General features: G+C 49.5%; 1 protein-coding gene across 2 annotated transcripts in view; it reads right to left on the bottom strand.

The window, feature by feature from the left end:
• COL26A1 (collagen type XXVI alpha 1 chain) overlaps positions 1-23,296 on the bottom strand; it is a 162,801-nt gene that overhangs the window by 77,424 nt on the left and 62,081 nt on the right. Inside the window, exon 3 of one of the 2 annotated variants that reach the window (XM_042921149.1) lies at positions 13,570-13,673. In XM_042921149.1, the coding sequence (XP_042777083.1) occupies positions 13,570-13,673 (104 nt within the window). The remainder of the gene's footprint in view (positions 1-13,569; positions 13,674-23,296) is intronic. The other variant, XM_042921150.1, reaches the window with a different exon arrangement.

Raw genomic sequence — 23,296 nt, 5'->3', positions numbered from 1 at the left:
GCCAGCTGGCCTGGCTCATGCTCGCACTCCGGGAGGCCACGTGGGAGCCCTCGGGGAGGTGAGATTCCGGTCTCCGTTCTGCGTGTCCCGCGTGTAAATGCACCACACTCTGTCCATGGGTTTCCGGTTACATGGGAAGGGGCCTCAGGCCTCATGTTACCACCACGCACTTCTCCATACTCTGCACAGGATGTCAAGGGGCCGGTGTGCTGGCTGGCCGGGGAAGCTGGAGCTCTCCCCTCCCCTTCCACCAGCCCAGGGCCGAGGGGCTGCGACTCTGTTAAAGGCGGGGCGGTGGCGGGGGAGGGAAGAGAGAACATTCTGGGCTCCCAGTGGCCCCCAGGCTGGCTTTAGTCAGTCACGTGGCATTGGAAGGAAAATGTCTGAACGGAGCCCCAACGGCAAATCGGGTACAGACTGAAGCCCCGCGCCGGTCGGGTATAGTTCACGCACCAGCGCTCCGGGCCGGGAGAACTGGGAACGGATGGCAAGGTTGGAGGCCACAGGGGCCTGTCTGGTCTGGAAGAGGACTGGGGAAACTGAGTCCCTTGAGCAAGAGAGAGCAGAGACACTGTACGACGGGGGAGGGCACTCAGCAGACCTACACGCAGGCACGAGGCTCGGGGTGAGGCTCCGAGGAGACACAGAAGCGGCTGTCTGAAAAAACGGAAGCACTCACCCAGGACATAAGGACCCAGGTACCTCTGGGTGGGGGCTGCGACCACAGCCTCTCTGGAGGCAGGGGGATCTGGGGAGACCCACCAGGCCATCCGGCCCCTGCCCACATTCCACCGTCAGCCTTGAGATGTCACCTCGGTGGTCGAGGGCTGGAGGCAAAGACTCAGCAAACCCTCTGCCACCTGCCAGGGAGGCTGGGGCTGGAAAAGCACCAGAAGCTACAGAATGAGGGTCTCCTGGGACTGAACCCCCTCGAGACCACCAGCACCCTCAGAGTCACCACTGTATCAGCTCTGCAGGTAGAAACGCTCCTCTGTGTGTGTCTGGTCCCAGCGAAGCTCCCGATGCAAGGGGAGAGGACCAGAAATGCAGGGGATCTAGAATGTTCCCTGGCATCCCCTGAGTCCCCTTTGCCCTCCCAATCCAAGCCGCCCTTGGGGTCATCAGGCCCTGCCCTGCCATCCCAGGAGCCGCCAGACCAGCCTCGTTGTTTCCAAGCTGGGGGGGGGGGGGGGGGGGCGGTGCAGATACAGACCACAGGGAGGCACTGCAGAAAGCATGATGTCTCAAAACTGACGGGGTCAGGATCTCCCCCACAGCCCTCAAGTTCCTCCGAGAGGCCCGCCCCGACTTTTTGCTACCCCACTTTGGATGGTGAGAACGAACTGTCTGCTGTTCGGCTGGAACTTGCGTTCTCCTGTCCCGATCTACTTCTCCCCCCTGGACACTGGCAATAGCTACCACTTCCTGAGCAGGGAGGGCGCGTTGTGCCTGTCTCCACCACACCCCTGCGAGGTAGCAGGCTTTGGCCTGTTTTGTAGGCATGAGAGCTAACGCTCAATGTTCCAACAACTTTCCAAGGGTCACCTGAAGCCGAAAGGAAGCAAAGGAATCGGGATTTGAACTCAGTTCTGCCCATCGACTGGATCACGAATTCTGCGACCTGTCATATGGAAGACAACACAAGGTACAGTCAAGTAGCAGCTAAGACCCTCACTGTGGAGGCTATGCCGGCCAGGCAGCCTCAGGGGTGAAGACTCAGGGTTCACCTTAGCTGCTTCCGGGAAGCTTTGGGCTGGCAGCTCGCCTCTGTCAGCCCTCTCGGGGGGAACTGCCTCACCCGAGGTCATGACCCTTTCTGGGCAGCCACATCCAATCGTCAGCTAACTCAAGGCTATGAAGGCCCAACCACTTGGCCCTCGACTCTTCCTCTGGAACAAGGGTCATCCCCCCTCAGAGCTCCCAGGGGGTGGGCTGGGGCCTTCACTGCAGCCCCAAATCTCATGCTGCTCCATCCACCCTGTTTCCCTTCCCATAACAGGTCTTGACCCTCAACGTACCCCTAGTAGACCTCCTCCCACACGTCTGCCTTCCAGAGCCTGCGTCCTGGGGAACCCAAACCTTGACAGCTCTCTGGCCTCCCCGGTTTCTGTATTCACATGATTTTGGCCACGTGGCCTGACTTGATCTCCTCAGGCCACGATGGGTGGGAGTGGGAGCTTTTCCCCACAAGCTCCCTTTCTAGAAAACACTGAGCTTAGGATCAGAATAGGAGCAGGAGTTAGCCCAGAAATGCCTGGTCCAATGAGCCCACCTCTGGCTTGTTGGTTGTGGGCTGTCCTTGACCTCTGAGAGGCTTGGACCCCTCTTTTCGGAAAAGGACTCCATTAAGGTCATGGGTCTCAGAAGAATCTCGGAAAACTCACGAGCTTTGCAATCATCTTCTGAGGCACCACTCTGGCTCCTGCCGCCCCCTGTGAAATGCCCATGGGCGAAGAAGAAGCCGCCAAGGTAAGTGCTGAGAGCCCTCTGGATGTGCAGACAGCCCGGCAGCCGAATGATGTGCCTGTGACCTGGGCCAGTCCCCGAGCAAGCGCCTTCCAGAAAAAGAAGAGGCAGGTGACATCTGTGGATATTTACAGCCCCACACAGCATGATGGGAGGTGCGGAAAGACGCTTGTCTGGCAACAAAAACCCATCCCGACGGCTAGAACCACTCCAGGCTGGGACGGCGTGTCAGAGAGCCCAGAATCTCACCGGAGAGGCCGCGCTGTCTGCTGAAGCTGAGAACAAGCGCGGATGTTGAACGGAACAGGCCTTCAGCTCGTCCTCCCAACCAGGCTAAAGTTTACCAAAAATGCCGGGACGAGGCAGGTGTTAGAAGCGACTGAGGGGTCAGGCCCCGTGGAATGTTCTCTCCAGCTCAGCCAGCAATGACCATGGCACCTTCACTCGGCTTCTATCTCTCCCGTGGGCTCCAGCAGGGCCTGGCATAAAAGTCAACATTTCCCTAAGCCTCACTCACTCACCTATACCATGGGGACAATGGTACATCCACCGGCTGAACCTTACATCTCACACACATGATCTTCCAAAAAGCTTGGCCAAGAAAGGAAGCTCAAGACCGGGTGGCGACTGAAGGATGATGCAGATTCAACGAGATTGTTTTCTTAAAGATAAGACACGCCTGATGTGTTCATGTGCTGATGGGGAAGGAACCCGTGGGTGAGAGAGACGGACCATCCGAGAGAGAGAGAGAGAGAGAGAGAGAGAGAGAGAGGCTCCCAGCAGAGTGGAGTCCTGAGAGAGTGAGCCAAGTTGGATCCAGAGGGCCAGGCCTTGAGCTTGAGGAAGACCCCTCCCTAATGCTCACCTTCCATGAGTCCCACCGCAAATCAAACACACCTTAGCAAAGCCCTCATTTCACAGCACTGGGGTTATTTGCCTACTCCTCTGGCCCCTGCACACACACACACACCTGGGAGCTCCCCAAGTCCGCTTTCCAGCAGTGTGACCCAAGCATCTAGCACGCGGTGCCTGGAACCTTCCAGGTCCTCAGCTAATTTGAATACACGGCCCTACTTGCTTGCCCCTCCCTTCAATGACAGCCATGGCAGGCAAGTCTCGGAAACACCATCAGATGCACTGAGAATCGTTTCCCTAAAATGCTGAGCTCTGCAGACCGGCCAGGAGGCAGCAGCCTTATCCCAAGAGAACGCCTCCCGGCTTTGAACGCTCAGCCATTCAAAACACAAACACGCTCACACACAGAGCTCAAGCCAGGGGTAAAATGTCAGCACCACCTTGGACTCAAATCAATCAGCTCGACGCTCGCATGCACTTGCTAAGCCACCTCGTCCCGGGCCTGCCCTTGCCCGTATGGAAGCACAGGGACTTCATTTCCTGTCCTGGCTAGGATTCCAGCTGAAACAAACAAAGCAAAACAAAAGGGAAAACTCCCCCTGCTTGCGTTAAACGTATCTCCTGATGGTCGAGTCTATCAACTTTATGGCAAACCTCCTCCACGACACCGCGTAAGATCTGGGCCCGAAAACGCCGGGAACCGGGCCGCTTAGGTATTTCGGAAAGAAGCCGCCCAAGAGTCCTGCTGACCTTGACCTGTTCCTTGGCGCTGGGAAAACTCTGAGTAGGATTTCCCAAGACCTCAAAGGTCCCGGTGGCTTACAGTGAAGAGCACTTCTGCAGGAACAGAAGACTCAGGTTCCAGTTCTGCGTCAGCCACTCCTCAGCTGGATGACCTTGGCCAAGACTCTTCACATCTCTGAGCCTCAGCTTCTGCATCTGTCGCAGTCTGTGTGGGCCGCTACAACCAAGTTCCATATACCAGGGGGCTCATAAACGACAAGCATTTGCCTCTCGCTGTTCCAGAGGCTGGGAAGTCCAGTATCAAGGTGTCGGCAGATCTGGGGTTTAGTGAGGGCTAGTAGCTTCCTGGTTCGGTGCCTCCTCACGTGGTAGAAGGGGGAAGGATATTCTCTGCGGCCTCTTTTATGACCTAATCACCCCCAAAGGCCTCCTCTTAACACTATCACATCGGGGAATAGGTTTCAACATACAAATTTGGGAGGGGAGACACCTACATTGTCTATATCAGCATCTATACCATAGAAAAATAGAACAGCACGACCGAAAGCCCTTTCTAAAGTATGAAGTACCAGGGCACCTGCGTGGCTCAGTTGGTTAAGTGTCCGACTCTTGATTTCAGCTCAGGTCATGATCTCATGGTTCATGGGTTTGAGCCCCACATCGGGCTCCGTGCTGACAGCTCAGAGCTTGGAACCTGCTTCAGATTCTGTGTCTCCCTCGCTGTCTGCCCCTCCTCCACTCACGCTCTATCTCTCTCTGTCTCAAAAATAAATAAACATTAAAAAACTAAATAAATCAAAATTAAAAAAAAAATTAAAAAATCAAGTGTAGGGGTGCCTGGGTGGCTCAGTCAGTTAAGTGTCCAACTTTGGCTCAGGTCATGATCTCACAGCTCGTGAGTTGGAACCCCACATCGGGCTCTGTGCTGACAGCTCGGAGCCTGGAGCCTGCTTCACACTCTGTGTCTCCCTCCCTCTCTGAACCTCCCCTGCTCGTGCTTGGTCTCTCTCTGTCTCAACAATAAATAAACATTAAAAACAAAAAGCGTGAAGTACCATTTCAAAGGTGAGAAATAATGATGTGATGATATGACGTTGACAAAGGTGATGAAGTCACCTCTGCTTCCAGCCAATTGAGCTAAGTGGAGGGATATCTCCTGGTGGAATGTAGGTTAAGGAACTACTTTTTAAATTAAATCTAGGGGTAAAGCAATGGTACTGTGTCCCGTGCTTAATGCTGACTCCTTTGATCATGTCCCAGATCATGTCCAGGTGCAGCATCAGTCAACAGCCCTGCCAGAATCCCAACTAAAGGGCAGGCACTATGCTGGCCAGCACAAGGAGACACAGATGGTGAAAATACTTTCTGCCCCCACACCCAGAATCTCTCAAGTCTGTCCGCAGCAGTGTAATCAGCAACCTTTCCAGGGGCTAATTTGGCAGTATGATTCAAAGCCTTTGACCTACGCCCCTCATGTATACCCAACAGTTCTGCACAGGGATTGGTCCTAAAGAAATTATTAAAGGTGTTGACGCAGATTTAACTGAAAAGATGGTCACAAAGTTTCTGTTCTGGTTCTGATGGAGGAGCTTGTATCAGACTAACTACAGGTAAAGATTACAGGGCCTCGGGGTGCCTGGGGGGCTCAGTCCGTTGAGCGTCTGACTCGGCTCAGGTCATGATTTCACGGTCCGTGGGTTCGAGACCTGAGTCAGGCTCTGTGCTAATGGCTCAGAGCCTGGAGCCTGCTTCAGATCCTGTGTCTCCCTCTCTCTCTGCCCCTCCTCTGCTCACGCTCTGTCTCTCTCAAAAATAAATAAACATTTAAAAAAAGATCATAAAGTCTAGATAATTTTTTATTTTTTTTTTTCTTTTTTTTTTTTTTTTTTTTTTAATTTTTTTATTTATTTATTTTTTTAATATATGAAATTTACTGTCAAATTGGTTTCCATACAACACCCAGTGCTCATCCCAAAAGGTGCCCTCCTCAATACCCATCACCCACCCTGCCCTCCCTTCTAGATAATTTTTTAAACAATTATTTGAAAACCCTAGAGAGCAACAAAAGCTCAGCAGAAACCGAAGGAAGTCAACCATTGCAAAAAAGAAAACAGAACTTGCTACATTACATGGCTTTTCCCCTGAGGGAAAGATTCAGTTCAGGCGGTGTAGGGCGGCCGGAACCTAAGTCAAAACCTGCAGTTGTTTAGGCTTAAGGCTGCCAGAGGACCTGGAAAGTGAAGGAAGAAATCTAATAAGAAACAAGCTAATAGAGCAGAGAGCCCCAAACTCTGTGTACGAACTCCCCTGAAGTCCTTGGCTGACCCCTGAATTGTGCATGTGGGGGTAGGGGAGATTCCAAGGAGCTGAGCAGAAAACAACAGTGGGAAGGTTACAAAAGTTGAGCAGAGATATCAGCCTCTGCCCAAGAGAAGGGCGATGATTTAGCGTTTGTGTCTCTCCACGTTTGGAGCTTGAATATCTCCACCTAGGGCTTGCCTGTGAAACCACAGAAAGGCCAAACCTGAGGAGTAAAAACTATATTTCAGGTCTAAGGGATTTACATACCCACCCAACGAAGTGTAAAAACCGAGGCCTCACAAATTTAAAGTAATTTCACTGCTTGCTAGAACAAAAATCAACATTCTTCAAGGACACCGGAATCGCCACCACATATCATTCAAACTGTCCAATATATAAGCAAAAGTTATTAACACGGAAAGAATGACAGGGGCAGTTGAGACCCAAGTCCAAGGGAAAGTGTCAATATAAACAAATCCTAAAATGACCCAGGTTTGGAAATAGAAGACAAATGACTTCAAAAGTAGTTATTATATAGAAATTCCATTTCATAAAATAAATTATGATCATAATAAGTGAATAATAGATGGAGAAATCTTATCAGGGGACTATAAACCACACAGACACAGAAATGGACATTCTAGAACTGAAAAAGACAGTGTCTGAAATGGATTTAACAGAAGATTGCGGACATCAGAAGAGTCAATGAACTTGAGAACAGATCAACAGAAACTATCTAGACTGGGGGTGCCTGGGTGGCTCAGTCTGTTGAGCATCCAACACTTGATTTTGGCTCAGGTCATGATCTCACATTTGTGGAACTGAGCCCTGCACTGGATTAAGATTCTCTTAGGATTCTCTGTCTCCCTCTCCCTCTGCGCCTCCGATGTTTGTACGTGTTCTCTCTTTCTCTCAAATAAATAAATAAATAAATAAAAATAATAAGACATTATCTAGACTGAAGAAGAGGGAAAAAACAAAGTCTCAGTGACAATATCAAGAAATCTAACATCTGAGAAATCCCCAGAGGAGAAGAGAAAATGGGGGAAAAAAATACTTCAAAAAATAATGAACAAAATGTTCCTGATTTGGTTAAAACAACACACACACACACACACACACACACACACACACACACACCTCATTGGCTTATAGATCCAAGATGCTCAAAGAAGCCCAAACAGAATTAAGAAAATCTTACCTGATAACATCATAGTCAGACTGCTAAAAGACAAGGATAAAGAAAAATCTTAAAAACAACCAGAGGGGGGAAAAAGACACATTCCAGAAAAGAAACAACAAAATGAATACAACAGATGTCTCACCAGAAACAATGGATGCGAAAAGACAATGGAATAACCAGTCTGTTTAAAGCACTGAAAGAAAAAAATCATCGACCCAGAATTATGAACTCAATGAAAATATTATTCAACCACTGAAGTATTGGAGATGATGTGAAGAAATTGTAACCCTTGTACAACGGAATGGGAACATCAAATGGGAGAGCCACTATGAAAAAAGTTTTGCCATTCCTAGCAAGTTTAACACAGAATTACCATATGACTCAGAAATACCAATCCTAAGTATATATCAAAAAGAATCGAAAACAGGTGTTCAAACAGAACTGGTACATGAATGTTCACAGCAGCCTGATTCACAACAGCCAAAAGGTGGAAACAGCCCAAATGTCCATCAACTGATGAATGAATAAACACAATGTGGTCTATCCATATAATGGAATATTATTCATTATTTGGATATAGCCCACAATTTGGATGAAGCTTCAAAGCATTATGCTAAGTAAAAGAAGTCAGACTCAAAAGGCCACATATTGCATGATTCTATTTATATGAAATATCCAGAACAGGGAAATCAATAGAGACAGAAGGCAGATTTGTGGTTGCCAAGGGCTAAAGGAAGAGGGGAATGACGAATGACTGCTTAAGAGGTATAGGGTTTCCCTTTGGAGGGATAAAAAAGTTCTGGAACTAGATAGTGGTGATGGTTGTAAAACCCTGTGAACATACTTAAAATCACTGAATTAATTATATGCTTTAAAATGGCTAAAATGGTAAATTTTATGTTCTGTGTATTTTGCCAGTCAATTAAATCATTGATTATTAAAAATAAATTAAGGCAAAATAGGTATCGAAAAAACATATTTAAGTAGAGAGAATTCACGACAAGCAGACCTGCAATACAAGAAATACTGAAAGAACTTCCTGGGGCTGAGGAAAAGGGATACCAGATGGAACCTCAGAGCTCTAGGAGAAACAAAGCTCACCAGAAATGATAACTTAGGATAAACAGAAGATTTTTTTCCTCCCTTCACCTGTTAAAAAGATAACCTGTTTGGGGCGTCTGGGGGGCTCAGTCAGTTAAGCGTCTGACTTCAGCTCACGTCACGATCTCACGGTTCGCGAGTTCGAGTCCCGCGTCAGGCTCTGTGCTGACAGCTCAGAGCCTGGAGCCTGCTTCAGATTCTGTGTCTCCCTCTCTCTCTGCTCCTCCATCCCCCCTCTCCCCTAAATAAATAAACATTAAAAAAAAAAAAAAACAGAACACCTGGATAGCTCTATGTCTATTAAAGAAAACAAATTTGTTATCAAAACCTTCCCTACAAAGAAACTGACAGGTCCACATGTAATGTAAATGTTGAATTCTATTCGCCATTTAAGGAAAAAGTAGTATCAGCTTCACAAGAAAATGCTTTTAGAAAATACAGGAGGAGGGGAAATGTCCCAATTCTTTTTACGAGAACAGCATAATCCTCATAACCAAAGCACTGACAGACATTATAAGGAAAGAAAATTACAGAGAAGTATCAAATACAGGAATGTAAAAATGAATAGTGCATCCAAATATAGTGGATCCCAGTAATAATAACATTATTCCCAAGAACAAAGGGTTGATTTAGTATTCCAAGTCAATGTAGTTTGCCACATCAACAAAATAAAGGAATTTAAAAAACGATCACCCCCGTATAGATGAAGAAAAAGCATTTGACAAGATTCAGCACCTCTTCCTGATGAATAGTCTCAACAAAGTAAGACTAAAAGTGACTATTCTCATCTGATACATGGCATATATGAAAAAATCTACTGTGGCCAGCATACTTCATACTGAAATGGAGAACTTACCCCACCGTGATCAGAAACAAGGCAACTATATCTGTTCTCACCACTTCTGTTTAACATCTTACCAGAAGTTCTAGCCAGTCCAATAAAGCAAGAAAAATAAAACAAAATGCATTAATATTGGAAAGGAAGAAGCAAACATATCTTTATCCACAAAGGACATAATAGATTACACAGAAGACCCAAAGAAATCCATAAATAAGCTATAGAACTAATAAATGAATTTAGCCTGGTTTTTAGATACCAAGTCAATATTAAAAATCAAATATATTTCTATATATTAGCAAGAAAACAATTACGAAATGAAAATTTAAACAGCAATCCCATTTTTCTTTAGAAAGAAAGACAGTGTGAGCAAGGCAGAGGGGCACAGGAAAAAGAGAGAGAATCTTAAGCAGGCCCCATGCTCAGTGTGGAGCCCAATGCATGACCTGAGCCAAAATAAAGAGTTGAGCATTACACCAAGTGAGCCACTCAGGTGCCCCTAAAGCAATCCCATTTTTTTTTAAAAAGCACAAAAAATACAAAATACTTAGAAATAAACTTAATGAGCAACAAGCAATACCTCTACTCTACAAGCTGAAAATTAAAGACCTAAATAAATGAAAAGCTATACCATGTTCATGAATGAGGAGACTCATTATTAAGGTACCCCTTCTCCCCAAATTGGTCTATAAATTCATCACAATCCTACTCTCCATCACAACAAACACTTTTTTTGTAGATATTGGTAAGTTGTGTGAAGTTTTTATGGAGATGCAAAGGAACTAGAGTGGTCAAAGCAGTCTTTAAAAAGAAGAAATTACAACTATGTTCCATTTCATTCCCACTACAACAGCTACAATCAAAAAAGACTAACACATCAAATATTGGCAAGAATGTGGAGCAGCTGGAACATGCTTTGCTTATGGGACTGTGAAATATTAAAACCTCTTTGGAAAACCATTTGGTTATTTCTTAGGAAGTCAAACAACCTAATTAAAAATGAGCAAAAGTCCTGAACAGACAGTTCACGAAAGAAACTATAAGAATGGCTGGTAAGTACATCAGATAGACATACAAAAAGATGCTCAACATCACTAGTCAACAGAGAAGTGCAAACTACAATCACAACAAGAGACCATTTCAGACGCATTAGAATGGCTAAAATTAAAAAGGCTGACAGCACCAAATGTTGGCAACAATGTGGAGCAACTGGAACTGGTGGGAAACAGTCCGGCTCTTTCCTATAAAGCTAAATGTACAACACCGCTTTGCAATTCCACTTGCAGGGATTTACCCAAGGGAAATAAAGACATATATCCACAGAAAGATATTACAAGAATGTTCACAGAAGTGTCATTCTTAAAGCCAAAAACTAGAAACAACCCAAAGATCTATCCACAGGACAATACATAAATAAAATTGTGGTTATTTATACAGTAGGATAATACCCAGCAATACAAATGAATTAACTGATACACATATCACAATACGAATGAATCGCAAAATGTAAATTTTATCTCAGAAAAAAAAAAAGATGTTTACAGTAAAGTTAGCAATAATTTAAAACTTGGGAGCAGCTTCAGTATCTTGTAGTAGGTGTTCAGTTAATAAAGTATATACCCAAATTTTACAGCCACTAATAATATTGCTGCAGAAAGCTATCTATCGACACGGATAAACATTCATGGTAACTTATGTGAAAAAGAAAGTTATCGAAAGCGTCCAACTGACATGAAAGCACAGGAAAAAAGGTCTGAAGGCTTTTCACCAAAGTGAGGTTCAAGGTTACCTTGAGAGGCGTGATTCTGGGTATTTTTATCTTGTCTACACTGAACGTGTGCTTGCTTTTGTAATAAGGAAAAAACATTTCCAGATATATACCTATTATAGTTACAGACACTTAGACATGTCTAATTCTCCTTAGCTGTGTTCTCTAAAGTCACCATGGTTCTGAATGAGCAAATGTTGAACCATTGCTCCTATAGGGCAAATACGGGGTTAGGTCTCTCCCAGCGTCTGGTCACCACACTTTGGTCAACTTGTTTTACATGTGCTGGGAGAACTTAACGGCTGTCTGCACCTCACCTGGCAGCTCTGGGTGTGACCCCTCCTGGTCCCTGTCCCATGGGTGTCCTCCCTTTGAGGATCTGAATCTGTACCTTTCGCGGTAATAAACCACAAGCTGTGAAGGCAAGAGCTCTTCGGCTCTGTGAGTTCTCCCAGTGGATTATCAGACCTAAGGGTGGTCTGGGCCCCCTCCCCCGTCGCATCTATATCAGTTTCTCGAATCCCCTTTTGAATCCCTTTTGCTGTTCTGCTGGTTACCTTAATGAGTTCTGTCACACACATGCTCGTGTTCTATCTGCGTGAGATTGCGAACTCAGACGTTCTGAGGCTTACGCTTCGTTTACTAGTTCATCCCTTTAGCAAGGAGAACACAAAAAGAGGTGAAAAACGTACATGCTTAGGCAGTGCAGTGGTTTCCAGGAGAGGGAGGAAGGGGCCCTATTCGGGCTCAGTTACCCTTAGAAGAAACACACAGTCTGCAGGGTGGTGAGCAGCAGTTGGGGGAGGCAGACATGAAAACACACGGTTACAGTCAGCTAAGGCAACGATGGGGGCCAGGGGGGCATCGGGGGCTCTGGGAGTTTAGAGAAGGGCCCGAAGCATTCCCAATGCTGAGCAAAGGCCTCTAAAGATGAGCAGAGAGAGGGGCCCTTCTCTGTATGAGTCCAACGTTGCTCGTTTTACTGGTCACTGAAAACTCAGTTAGTTACTTCAGGGTAAATCAATCACGTCCCTAGAAACCCCTGCCTGCCCAGCTCCTTGCAGAATCCAGACAGCATGACTGCTCTGTTCAGTGGGAGGGACCAGGTGTCTCTCCCCATGGCCGTGGCATTGACAGGAGAAGTAAATCCAGATCCTGGCTCTGAGGGCCTCCGACTCAACCAGGCACCTGATGTGAACCGTGGTCTTTCACATCAAGTATGCGCGGTCCAGCCACCCCCAATTTCACCTCGGGGAGCCTGGCCTCCCCCCACCCCTCGGCCCCCTCCTGCTCCTCTCCAAGGAAAGACCCACAGCAGCTCTATGCCCCACCCCCAAGTGTGGGCCAGCTCCCCTCCCAGGATCAGGTGCCTCGTAAGTCAGGAAGGGCGGTACCACTGGACCCTTTTTGCCTCCCGGCCCCCTCCCGCAGCTCCGCTTTGGGCCACAGGCCCCCTGAAGCATCGTCATCATTATTACTCCTGCTACTTCTGTTACGTTATTATTTACAACCCAAAGAATTTTAGGCAGTTTACAGTGAGAGCATGTTCCTAACATATTATAACTTACCATAACTTCATTATCACCTAACTTATAAAAGCATATATGTAAAACAAAAAATCAGTAAGTTGGATGATAAAAAAAAATGACAGAAAATAATTTTATCAGAAAGTCAATGTTGTAGAAAGCCACCGTTCCCAAATGCAAAACTGGCCCCTGAGCCTCCAGACCGACCAGCTAGCATGGGAACAAGGTGGGCTGCGAACCTGTTGGTTGGGCAGAACCCACCTTCCTTGGCCATGAGCGCGGTGGGGATTTGCTGTCATCCCTCCCCGACCCACCTGAGTGCTGCCATCTGGCCCCCTCGGGTTGCAGAGGCAGGCTGGGACCCGGTCCAGGGGCTCGGAAGGAAGGCCCCAGCTCGGGCCCTCTCCTCCCACCCTCCCTCGGGAGCGGGGACAGAAGGGCAGGACAATCAGTTCACCGGCCACCAGGTCAGTTTGCCTCATTCTACAACAGACGTGGCTCCAAGGCTGGTGAACTCTCAGCTGCACCTGCTCAGAGACCCGGTGGCCAGCTCTGCCCGCCCCCCACCCACCAGAGCAGAAGAAAGAGGCGGCAAATCGAATCCCCTCCCCCAGGCTATAGGGCTCAGAATTCGCCTCCATCCTGCACCCGACTGGGGCACACAGGGACCCCGCCTCGGTGCCCACCGGCAGAACTCCACGGCCTGGCCCACCCAGTGCCCCTCCCCCAGCCGTTTGGCCTGGACTCCCCCCACCCCCCCTTCACACACACACCCTGGCAGACTCACCCTCATCACAGTTGCTCCCGGTGAAGCCAGGACAGCATCTCCACTCCAGCACCGTCACCGTGCGGTAGGACACTTTGTATGTGGGTCTGATCAGAGTCCTGTAACTAACACAAGGGCAGCATCAGGAGAGTGTGAGCACCCGTCCACCCCCGCCCCCCAGCCCCAGCCCCAGGGCTCTGGGAGCCACCTGGGTAGTGGAGTCCATCATCCCAGCTCTGTGCCCACTGGCTGTGTGGCCCCGGGTAAGTGACCACCCCTCTCTGTGCTGGGTGCATTATAAAGTCCCTCCTCAGCTCTGCCTTCCTGCAGGTCTCCAAGCGTGGCCACCTAGGGTGGGAAAATGTCAGCCATGGACTGAGCTGCGTTCCCACAACTCATATGTTGAAGCCCTGCCCACCCTGCCATATGACTGTATTTGCATATAAGGTCTTTAGGAGGTAATTAGTTAAATGAGGTCATTAGAATGGGGCCCTAATTCCTTAGAACTGGTGGCCTTAGGAGAAGAGGAAGACAGAGAGAGATCTCTGTGCTCACACTCAGGAAAGGCCGTGTGAGGACACAGCGAGAAGGTGGCCATCTGAGAAAACACATTTCTGTTGTTGAAACCACCCAGCCCGTGATATTTTGCTGCGGCGGCCCGAGCTAAGACACGGACCAAGATCATGAATAAGGGAAAGAAAAATATCAGAACGTGCATGACTTCTAACCACCCTGAAGTTACTGAATTCCAACACTCTTTCCCAATCATTTCTTCGGTTGATTCATCCAATGAATACGTATGAATACATAGGAGCGCCAACTACACGGAATCCTGTGGTCACCGACTGATAAAACTGAGTCCCATCCTCGAGAAAATCACAGCCTAGCGGATGATAGAGACACGTGAACGAAAACTCGCAATCCGATTGTGGGACCCTCGCAGCCCTAGAAAACTCCCACAAAGTTCGGTGGGTCCCACAGTAAAATTTCACACTCCTGCAGTCGTGAACTTTTTCTTGCAAGTAAGCTTGATACTATTTTGCAAAACTCTGAGACATAAAAGAGACCACCAAACCACAACGAGCTATATCACAACGAGCTATATCACCTCGAGCGCACGCAGAGGTGAGAATGGCTGTCTTCAAAAAGACAAGAAACGGGCGCCTGGGTGGCTCAGTGACTCTTGGTTTCGGCTCAGGTCATGATCTCACGGTTTGTGGGCTCGAGCCCCGCGACAGGCTCTGCGCTGACAGTGCAAAGCCTGCTTGGGATTCTTTCTCTCTCCCTCTCTCTGCCGCTCCCCTGCTCACGCCCTCTCCCTCTCTCCCTCTCAAAATAAATAAATAAACTTAAATAATAATTTAAAAAAAAGACAAGAAACAACAAGTGTTGGCGAGGATGTGGAGAAGGGGGAGCCCTCATGCATCCCCTCATGTGGGGATGTAAATTGGTGCAGCCACCGTGGAAATTGGTGTGGCAGCTGACAGCTCCTCTAAAAATTGAAAATACAACTCCCATGTGATCCAGCCCTTCCACTTCTGGGGATTTATTCCAAGGAAAACAAAAACACGAATTCGAGAAGCTACCTGCACCCACGTGTCCACTGCAGCATGAGGTACAACAGCCAACACAGGGCAACAGCCTAAGCGTCCATCGATAGAGGAACAGCTAATAAAATGTGGTGCATATATGTACAAATGGAATATCAGCCATAAAAAGGAAGGAAATCTTGCCATTTGCGGCAACAGGGATGAACCTTGCGGGCGTTATGCTAAGTGAAATACATCAGAGAAAGACAAATACTGTACGATTTCACTTATATGTGGAATATAAGAAAAATTAAAAAACAAGGTCATACGTACAGAGTACAGACACGATTGCCCGAGTTGGGGCAGGGGAGGGGGGAGCGAAACGGATGGAGGGGGTCAAAAGGTAGAAACTTCCAGTCATAAAATTAACAAGTCTTGGGATGTAATGTACAGCAGGGTGACTATAGTTAATAACACTGAGTAGAATATGGGAAAGTCGCTAAGAGAGTAGATCTTCAAGTTCCCATCCATCTTGGGGTGGAGGGGCATGTGGGTGGTTCCGTCAGTTAAGCATCTGACTCTTGATTTCAGCTCAGGTCACGATCTCACAGTTTGTGGGATCGAGCCCCATGTCGGGCTCTGCACCGACGGTGTGGAGCCCGCTTGGGATTCTCTCTCCTTCTCGCTCTCTGCCCTGCCCTGCCTCTCTCCGGTGTGTCCACTCTCTCTCTCTCAAAACGAATGAGCAAACTTAAAAAAAGGACTAGAAAAATAATTTTTGTAACTGTGTGTGGTGACAGATGTTAGCTAGAATTATCGTGGTGATCATTTGGCAACATATTCAAATATCAAGTCAAATACTATACGTCTGAAACTAATATAATGTTACCACACACACAGACACACACACAACATAGGACCCAATTTCACAAGGGGATAAATTTGGCTTGACTACTCGATTTCCATGCATCATTATAATTTTGCTGCTCGATCTCATTCGCACAACTTCCTCTTGAAAACAGAGCTACGTGAGTTCACAAAATCCGGATCTGCTGACACCGAGCAACTTAATCGGTGAATGGGAAAATTATGAATTAATTGGTAGCAGCAGGCGTGACGTTTCGAGATGCCCTGTTGACAGGAAAACACACGAGTCACGTCTCAAATTTCAGAAACCCTGCACTAAATCTGAACAATCCTGTTACACTAATTTCTCTTTAAAAAAAAAAAAATTCTTCTCGCTCATGTTTCATGAACGTTCTGGCAAACCAGCTTCCCCCCTGGAGGTGGAAGGGGCGGGGGGGTGAGGCTGTGTGCAGCCAGGGGCAGGAAACTTCGAATGAGGGGCCAGGAGTCTGCATGCTGGGACCAGGACAGCAGACCCAGACCTTTGGACTCACAACTGCCTCCCGGAAACACTGCCACAGGGCAGCGGGGGTAGAGGTGGGGGCAGGGGGTCTGTAGGTTCTGTAGGTTGTAATAAACACACACACTTACGTACACACACTCTCTCACGTGCTCTCGCACTCACACATGCTCACATGCACGTGCGCTCCCGTGCTTTCACACCCTCAACACTCCCACCGCCTTCCTGCTGCAGATCTCCCAGCTTGAAGCGAGGCCCAGCCAGGAGAGGGAGGAAGCTTTAATTTAGATAAAAGATGACAGTTTTTAAATCAATTCCTGGAACAAGACTGGTGCTCCTGCTGAGAGGGACCAGCAAAGCTATGGAACCCACCCCCCCGCCCCCCACTCCCCGGGGCAGACGTGCAAGGCAGGAAAAGGGTCGAGTTACTTGCTGCTCTCATCCAGCCAAGTGCAGCGGATGCCACGAACGGGGTGCCTCCTATAACCTCGGCGCCATGGGGTAGATGGAGCCCTGGGCGGCGGGGACACAAGACCCGGGCTTCGGGCTCTGCCCCAACTCTTGATATGGAGTTGCACACGTTACTCATGAGGACTCCATGGAGACCAGGATGAGGGGCGTGAGGCTTTCTGGGAGGGTGCGTATGCAAGGTGCCCAGAGCAGGAGGGGTGCATAGATGCTGGCTTTGCAAAATGCAGATCTGACCTCGTTCCTCCTGGCCCACGCCCTTCGGCCGTCCCCACTGCGGTCAGGGAGTCGGCCTGCTTAGCCACGAGCGCTGGCCCTTGCCCTGCGGTGTGTATACACACAATGGAATATCATTCCACCCTCCAGCCTGTGAGCCATCCAAATGCACCAAGCATCCCTCAGTCCACGCCTCGAATGACCATGATGATAACACAAGAATAAATCTCGTAAGAGCTCTGAGTGTTCGCCACGCTCCAGTCACTGTTCCGAGTGTTTTACATTCGCCAGCTCATAACAATCTCAACGGGTGGATACTGTTACTAATCCTAATTTACAGATGAGGAAACTGAGGCACAGAGAAGTTAAGTAACTTTCTCAAGGTCACGCTGCTACAAGGTAGCAGAAACTACAATTTGTGTTCGTTCGTTCGAGGGAACATTTTTCCTCCCTGCACAAGATCCTGATCTCGGGCTCTGAACTAGAGGGAACGCTCCCGCTCCAGAGAGGGTGTCTTTCTGCCCTCGGTTCTGTGGGCCATGGGCTGGCCTGTCCCCCACTCCGGGACCAGAAGGAACCAGAAGGAACCAGACGGCCTGTGAAGTCCAGGAGCACCAGTAGGTGGCGCTGCTTCACCAGCCCTCAGGTCTCACCTGACCGCCCTAGGCAGCAGGAGTGTTCACAGCCTGGGCACAGGCTGGGCTAGCCCCACCCCCCCGCCCAGCCCTTCCACTGAGGTCCACTCTGCAAACCCAGTGATCTTTCTAAAACGCAGATCCAATTTCGTGACTGCCCTCTCTCAAAACCTCCCATGGCTCCCACAGACTAAGCTCTTTAGGTCAGTAAAGAAGACGCTCCTACCTTCTATGCTCCCTTCCTCCTGCCTGCCACCATCAGCCAGGGCTCCTACCACCGCTGCACAACCCACTCTTCCTGCCTTTGGCCTTTGCACGTGCAGGCCCCTCTGTCTACCTGCCCTTCCTCCTTTACTCTGCCTGAGATAAATTCCCAAGAGCCTTCAGGGTATGACTCAAATGTCCTGTCCTCCTCTGTGAAGCACCCCCGCTCCTGGCCAGCGTCCACAGGCTCCCACCTGAGCCCCCCCCCACAGCAATTTGCACAGAGACTGGTTTGAACCCGACACTCATCCGTGAACTCAGCAGGTACATGCCAAGAGCCTGCCATGTGCCAGACAATGGGAATGCAAGCACGGGTCCTCTCTGCCACATCAGCACACACGCGATGACGTTATACGTTATATAACGTATAAGCACGGGCAGCGCTAAGTGCTTTGAAGCGAAGCGGGGAGTTCATGCCTCACATTGGAATGGAATGTTTTTATTAAAGTACAATTTACATGCAGTAAAATACATAAATCTAGTGTTTAGCTTAATACTATTTATTTATTTGAGAGAGAGAGAGCAAGCAGGGGAGAGGGGCAGAGGGAGAGAGAGAATCTTAAGCAGACTCCATGCCCCGTGTGGAGCCCAACGCGGAGCTCGATCCCATGACCCTGGGATCACGACCTGAGCGGAATCAAGAGTCAGACGCTTAACCGACTGAGTCCCCCAGGTGACCCCCTATATCTTTTGTCTTACTGATAGTAGCCATCTTAACAGGTGTGAGGTGATAATCGCATTGTGGCTTTGATTTGCATTTCCTCTTATCAGTTATTTATTTTATTTTTCTTTTTTTCTTTTTTTTTTTTTTGTTTATCTATTTTTGGGGGGGGGGGGGGAAGGGGCAGAGAGAGGGAGACCCAGAATCCGAAGCAGGCTCCAGGCTCTGAGCTGTCAGCCCAGAGCCCGATGCGGGGCTCGAACTCACGGACCGTGAGATCACGACCTGATCTGAAGTCGGACGCCCAACCGACTGAGCTACCCAGGCGCCCCTATCAGTTACTTATTGATGTGACTATAGAAGATGAAGCAGATGAGGCTGTATTGGGGAGGGCTTCATAGACGGGAGGGGCAACTGATACCCAGGAATAGCTTCACGACCATTAGTATAATTGAAAACAGTAGCTGTATTAGGCTCTCCAGAGCAGCTGAACCACTGGCCTACATGGAGACATACAGAAAGAGATTTATTTATGGGAGTTGGCTCACGCAACGATGGAGGCTGAGCGGTCCCATAATCTGCCATCTGCAAGCTGGAGGCCCAGCAAAGCCTGTGGCGTGGCTCCCAGGGAGGCCCAGGGGGCCGAGGGTGTAAGTCCTAGTTCGAGTCCCGAGACCCAAGGACCAGGAGCGCTGATGTCCAAGGGTGCGAGTGGATGGATGTCTCCAGAAGAGAGTAAATGGGCCCTTCCTCTGTCTTTGTGTTCTGTCCAGGCCTTCAACGGATTGGATGACGCTCACCCCCATGGGGGAGGGCAGATTTTCTCTACTCAGCCTACCAGTCCAATGCTGATCTTCTCTGCTCCATAACCTTGATCTTGGGCTTCCCAAACTCAAGGACTGTCTATTAAATAAATGCCCCAACTTGCACGCTCTCTTGCTCTCTCCCTCTCTCAAAATAAATAAACTTTAAAAAAAAATACTCTATCTCTCCCTCTGCCCCTCTCCCTCTCTCGCTCTCTCCCTCTTTCTCTCTCCTAAAAAAAAGAAAAAGACAAGATACTAAGTGTTGATAAGGATGTGGGGAAGAGGGACCTCTCGTGCACTGTTGGTGGGAATGTAAATTGGTGCAGCCACTGTGGAAAAGCATTTGGAGGTCCCCCAGATTATTAAAAATAGAATTATCATGTGACCCAGCAATCCCCCTTCTGGGTATTTACCCAAAGGAAATCGGATCAGTATCTCGAAGAGGTTTCTGCATCCCCATTGTCCACTGCACAATAACCAGGACGTAGAAACAACTGGAGTGTCCATGAACAGATGAATGGATAAAGAAATTAGACACACACACACACACACACACATGCGCGCACGCACGATAGAATATTATTCAGCCACAAAAAAGGAGGAAATGCCGTATGTAACAACCTGGATGAGCCTGGAGGACATTATGCTAAGTGAAAAAAGCCAGACACAGAAAGACAAAAAAGAATGATCTCGTATACGGAACAACATCATCAAAAGAGTGGAATTCAGGGGCGGCTGGGGGGCTCAGTTGTTAAGCATGGGGCTTCAGCTCAGGGCACGATCCCACGGCTCATGGGTTGGAGCCCCGTGTCAGGCTCTATGCTGACAGCTCAGAGCCAGGAGCCTGCTTCGGATTCTGTGTCTCTCTCTGCCCCTCCCCCGCTCACACTCTGTCCCTCTCACTGTCTCTCAAAAATAAATAAGCATGACAAAAAATGGTTTAATAAAAGTTAAAAATAAATTTTTAAAAAGGGTGGAATTCATAGTAACAGAACAGAATGGTGGTTAGCAGAGGCTAGGAGGTGGGGGAAAGAGGAAGAGATTGATAAAAGGGTACAAACTTTTAGTTATAAGACAAATAAGTCTTAGAAACCTAATAAACAATGTGACAACTGTCACATTGGGACAGTTGCCTCTGTGAGGTAAGGGGGCAACTATACCTTCTGCTGCTGTTTGAAGACTGTTCCCAAGGGGCAGAGACACCTCCCGCCCTGCTCCCATCCCTCACCCCAGGGAGCAATCCCTTTCAAATCAGATCAGCCCCCAGGCCGCCCCCACAATCAGACAAACAGCAATAATCCCAGCGTTTACAGACTTCGCTGAACCTCTTGAGGTCGGTCTCACTCGGGGACGCCTGCGCTCCTGGAGAGAACCTGGCGACCCTAGGGCTCCCCAGAAGAGGCTGCACCCCTGCACAGGGCTCACCCCACCATCCAGGTGGTGGTGGCAGGCCTGTTCCTTGGAGGCGATGTGACGGCCCAAGGATGAGGTCCTGGGCGGGGGCCACGTGGACCCGGGAGCAACCCCCACCACCAGGGCTTTAACGACTCCCGGATGGATGCGGGAGGAAGAGAAACCAGATTGGCCTCTGGGGCCCGACTCTCCCCCAGGTGGAGATGGCCCTCCAGCCTGTTGACTCTGTAGTGCTGCGGTGTCCACTGGAGGGGAGAACGAAGTCCACACCATGGTCCACGAGCCCTGCGTGCTCTGGCCTGGCACCCACCAGGCCCCTGACCCTTAAGTCCCTCGTTCCTGCTTTCCAGCCATACTGGCCTTCCAAATCACTTAAGGGGTGCTCGCTCGTGCGTGCTCTCTCTCTCCCTTTCTCTCTCTGTTACCTAGTTAAGGCCCAGTCCCCTCCACCCCCATCTCAAAGGCCCTCTCCTCCAGGAAGCCCTCCTGAGGCCTCTGACCACATCAGCGTTCCCGGCTGTGCCCTGTGTCCCTGTGCCCTGCCTTCATAGCATTTCCCCCAGGTTACAAACTGCATTCCTGACTCATAACTGATGCCTGTGTCTCTGCCACACCACGGGCTCCCGGAGGGCAAGGCCCTTGTCTGTGCCTGGCACGTAGTAAGTGGGCAACACTTTGGACCCACCGACTGCCTGGGGGTCTGGCTCCCGTGACGTGACGGTCCTCCTGGAGCCTGCTGGCCAACAGGCATCCAAGGCCACACAGCTATGGGCACGGGCTGAGGGAGGAGAAGTCCCTCACTGGTCCACAGAAAGTGCTCTCCATACATGCCCACTTTACTGGTGCCAAAACTGGCTCAGAAAAGAAAGAGGGATGGAAGGGAGTTGTATCTGCTGAACACCGGATGCTTGGCCCACTGGTCCTGTATCACTGTCCCGTTTTGTGGATGAGGACACAGTCCCCGCCCGAGCTTGTGTGGAGCCCCCAGTCGGCCTGCGCCATCAGGATGTGGATGAGCCCGCTCCCCACGCTAGACTGTATACCCTCCAGGGCCCGTCTTTTCATTGGCTGCCCCCCCACCTCCCACCCCAATGCATCCAAGAGGTCAGATGGCCCAGCCGAGATCCGGATACAGGGAGGGAGACGCTGCAGATGTGCACAGGGTGGCCCCCGCAAGGACAGCCCAGGCTGCCTTGGCCCTAGGGGATCAAACATGCAGTCAGGCAAGATAAACATGGGGCTTTCTGGCTGCTTTGTTTCTAATTCACTCCGATGCATCTCTGTCCGTCTAGGAGCTTTGAGTGAGCCCCGGCCTCTCTGAGCCCTCTGTGAAGTCTGGGCTGGGATGCCACAGATTCAAAGGTCCCTTCTTACCTTGAAATTCTCTAAACGCAATTTAGAGTCTCCCTGGGGTGTCTCCCACCTCACCAGTTCTGGGTTATTGTTTTTTCCAAGATGACCCAAATTTAGGGACTTCTGACCTCTTCGGATTTGCTCCCTCTGATGGGCGGATCCTGGGGCTTCCCTCACCAGCAAACTCCAGAATACATACTCCCCTGGGGGTTGTTACTCAAATATCCACGAGGACTTTGACTCTCCCCCTCTGTGCTCCTCCCATGACAGAGCCCTGAGAGCTCAACCTCCACCAGGTAGGTCCTACCTGCCCACCGCTTGCCCCCCACCCACCCCAGTCCAGCCTCCATCACCACCCTCCCGGCAGGCGGCCATGACCCCTAATGGGCGCCCAGCTTCCACACCCACCCCCTCTCCTCCAGCCTCCGTACAAGCTCCAGTTTTTGTTTTGGTTTTTTTTTTTTTGTTTTGTTTTTTATTTTAAATTTTTTTTTTTCAACGTTTTTTATTTATTTTTGGGACAGAGAGAGACAGAGCATGAACGGGGGAGGGGCAGAGAGAGAGGGAGACACAGAATCGGAAACAGGCTCCAGGCTCCGAGCCATCAGCCCAGAGCCTGACGCGGGGCTCGAACTCACGGACCGCGAGATCGTGACCTGGCTGAAGTCGGACGCTTAACCGACTGCGCCACCCAGGCGCCCCCAAGCTCCAGTTTTCAAAGCACAAACTTCCTCCATAAACCTGCCCAGCTTCTCTTTAATCTTAGGACACAACCCCAATCCTTCGGATGACCACGTGGACTGCCCAGATCTGGCCGCTATCCACCTTGGCTGCCTCCCCACTCACCGATCTCTGACCCCTCTGGGGACCCCCAGCAGCATCGGCCTTTGAGTTGATGAACCCCCAGAGCTCCTGGCCGTGTCAGAGCTTGTCACCTACTGTTCCCTCTGCCCGAGACACCCACGAAGTCCGGCACGGCCCCCCAGGCTGGGAAAACGTGACGCCTCCTCTGGGAGGGCCTCCTTGACCAGCCTGCT

This window comes from Panthera leo, chromosome E3, assembly GCF_018350215.1.
Source record: "Panthera leo isolate Ple1 chromosome E3, P.leo_Ple1_pat1.1, whole genome shotgun sequence".
In the NCBI taxonomy this organism is placed as follows: Eukaryota; Metazoa; Chordata; class Mammalia; order Carnivora; family Felidae; genus Panthera; species Panthera leo.
Note: the sequence above shows the minus strand (reverse complement) of the source record. Positions and strands in the feature narration are given on the sequence as shown.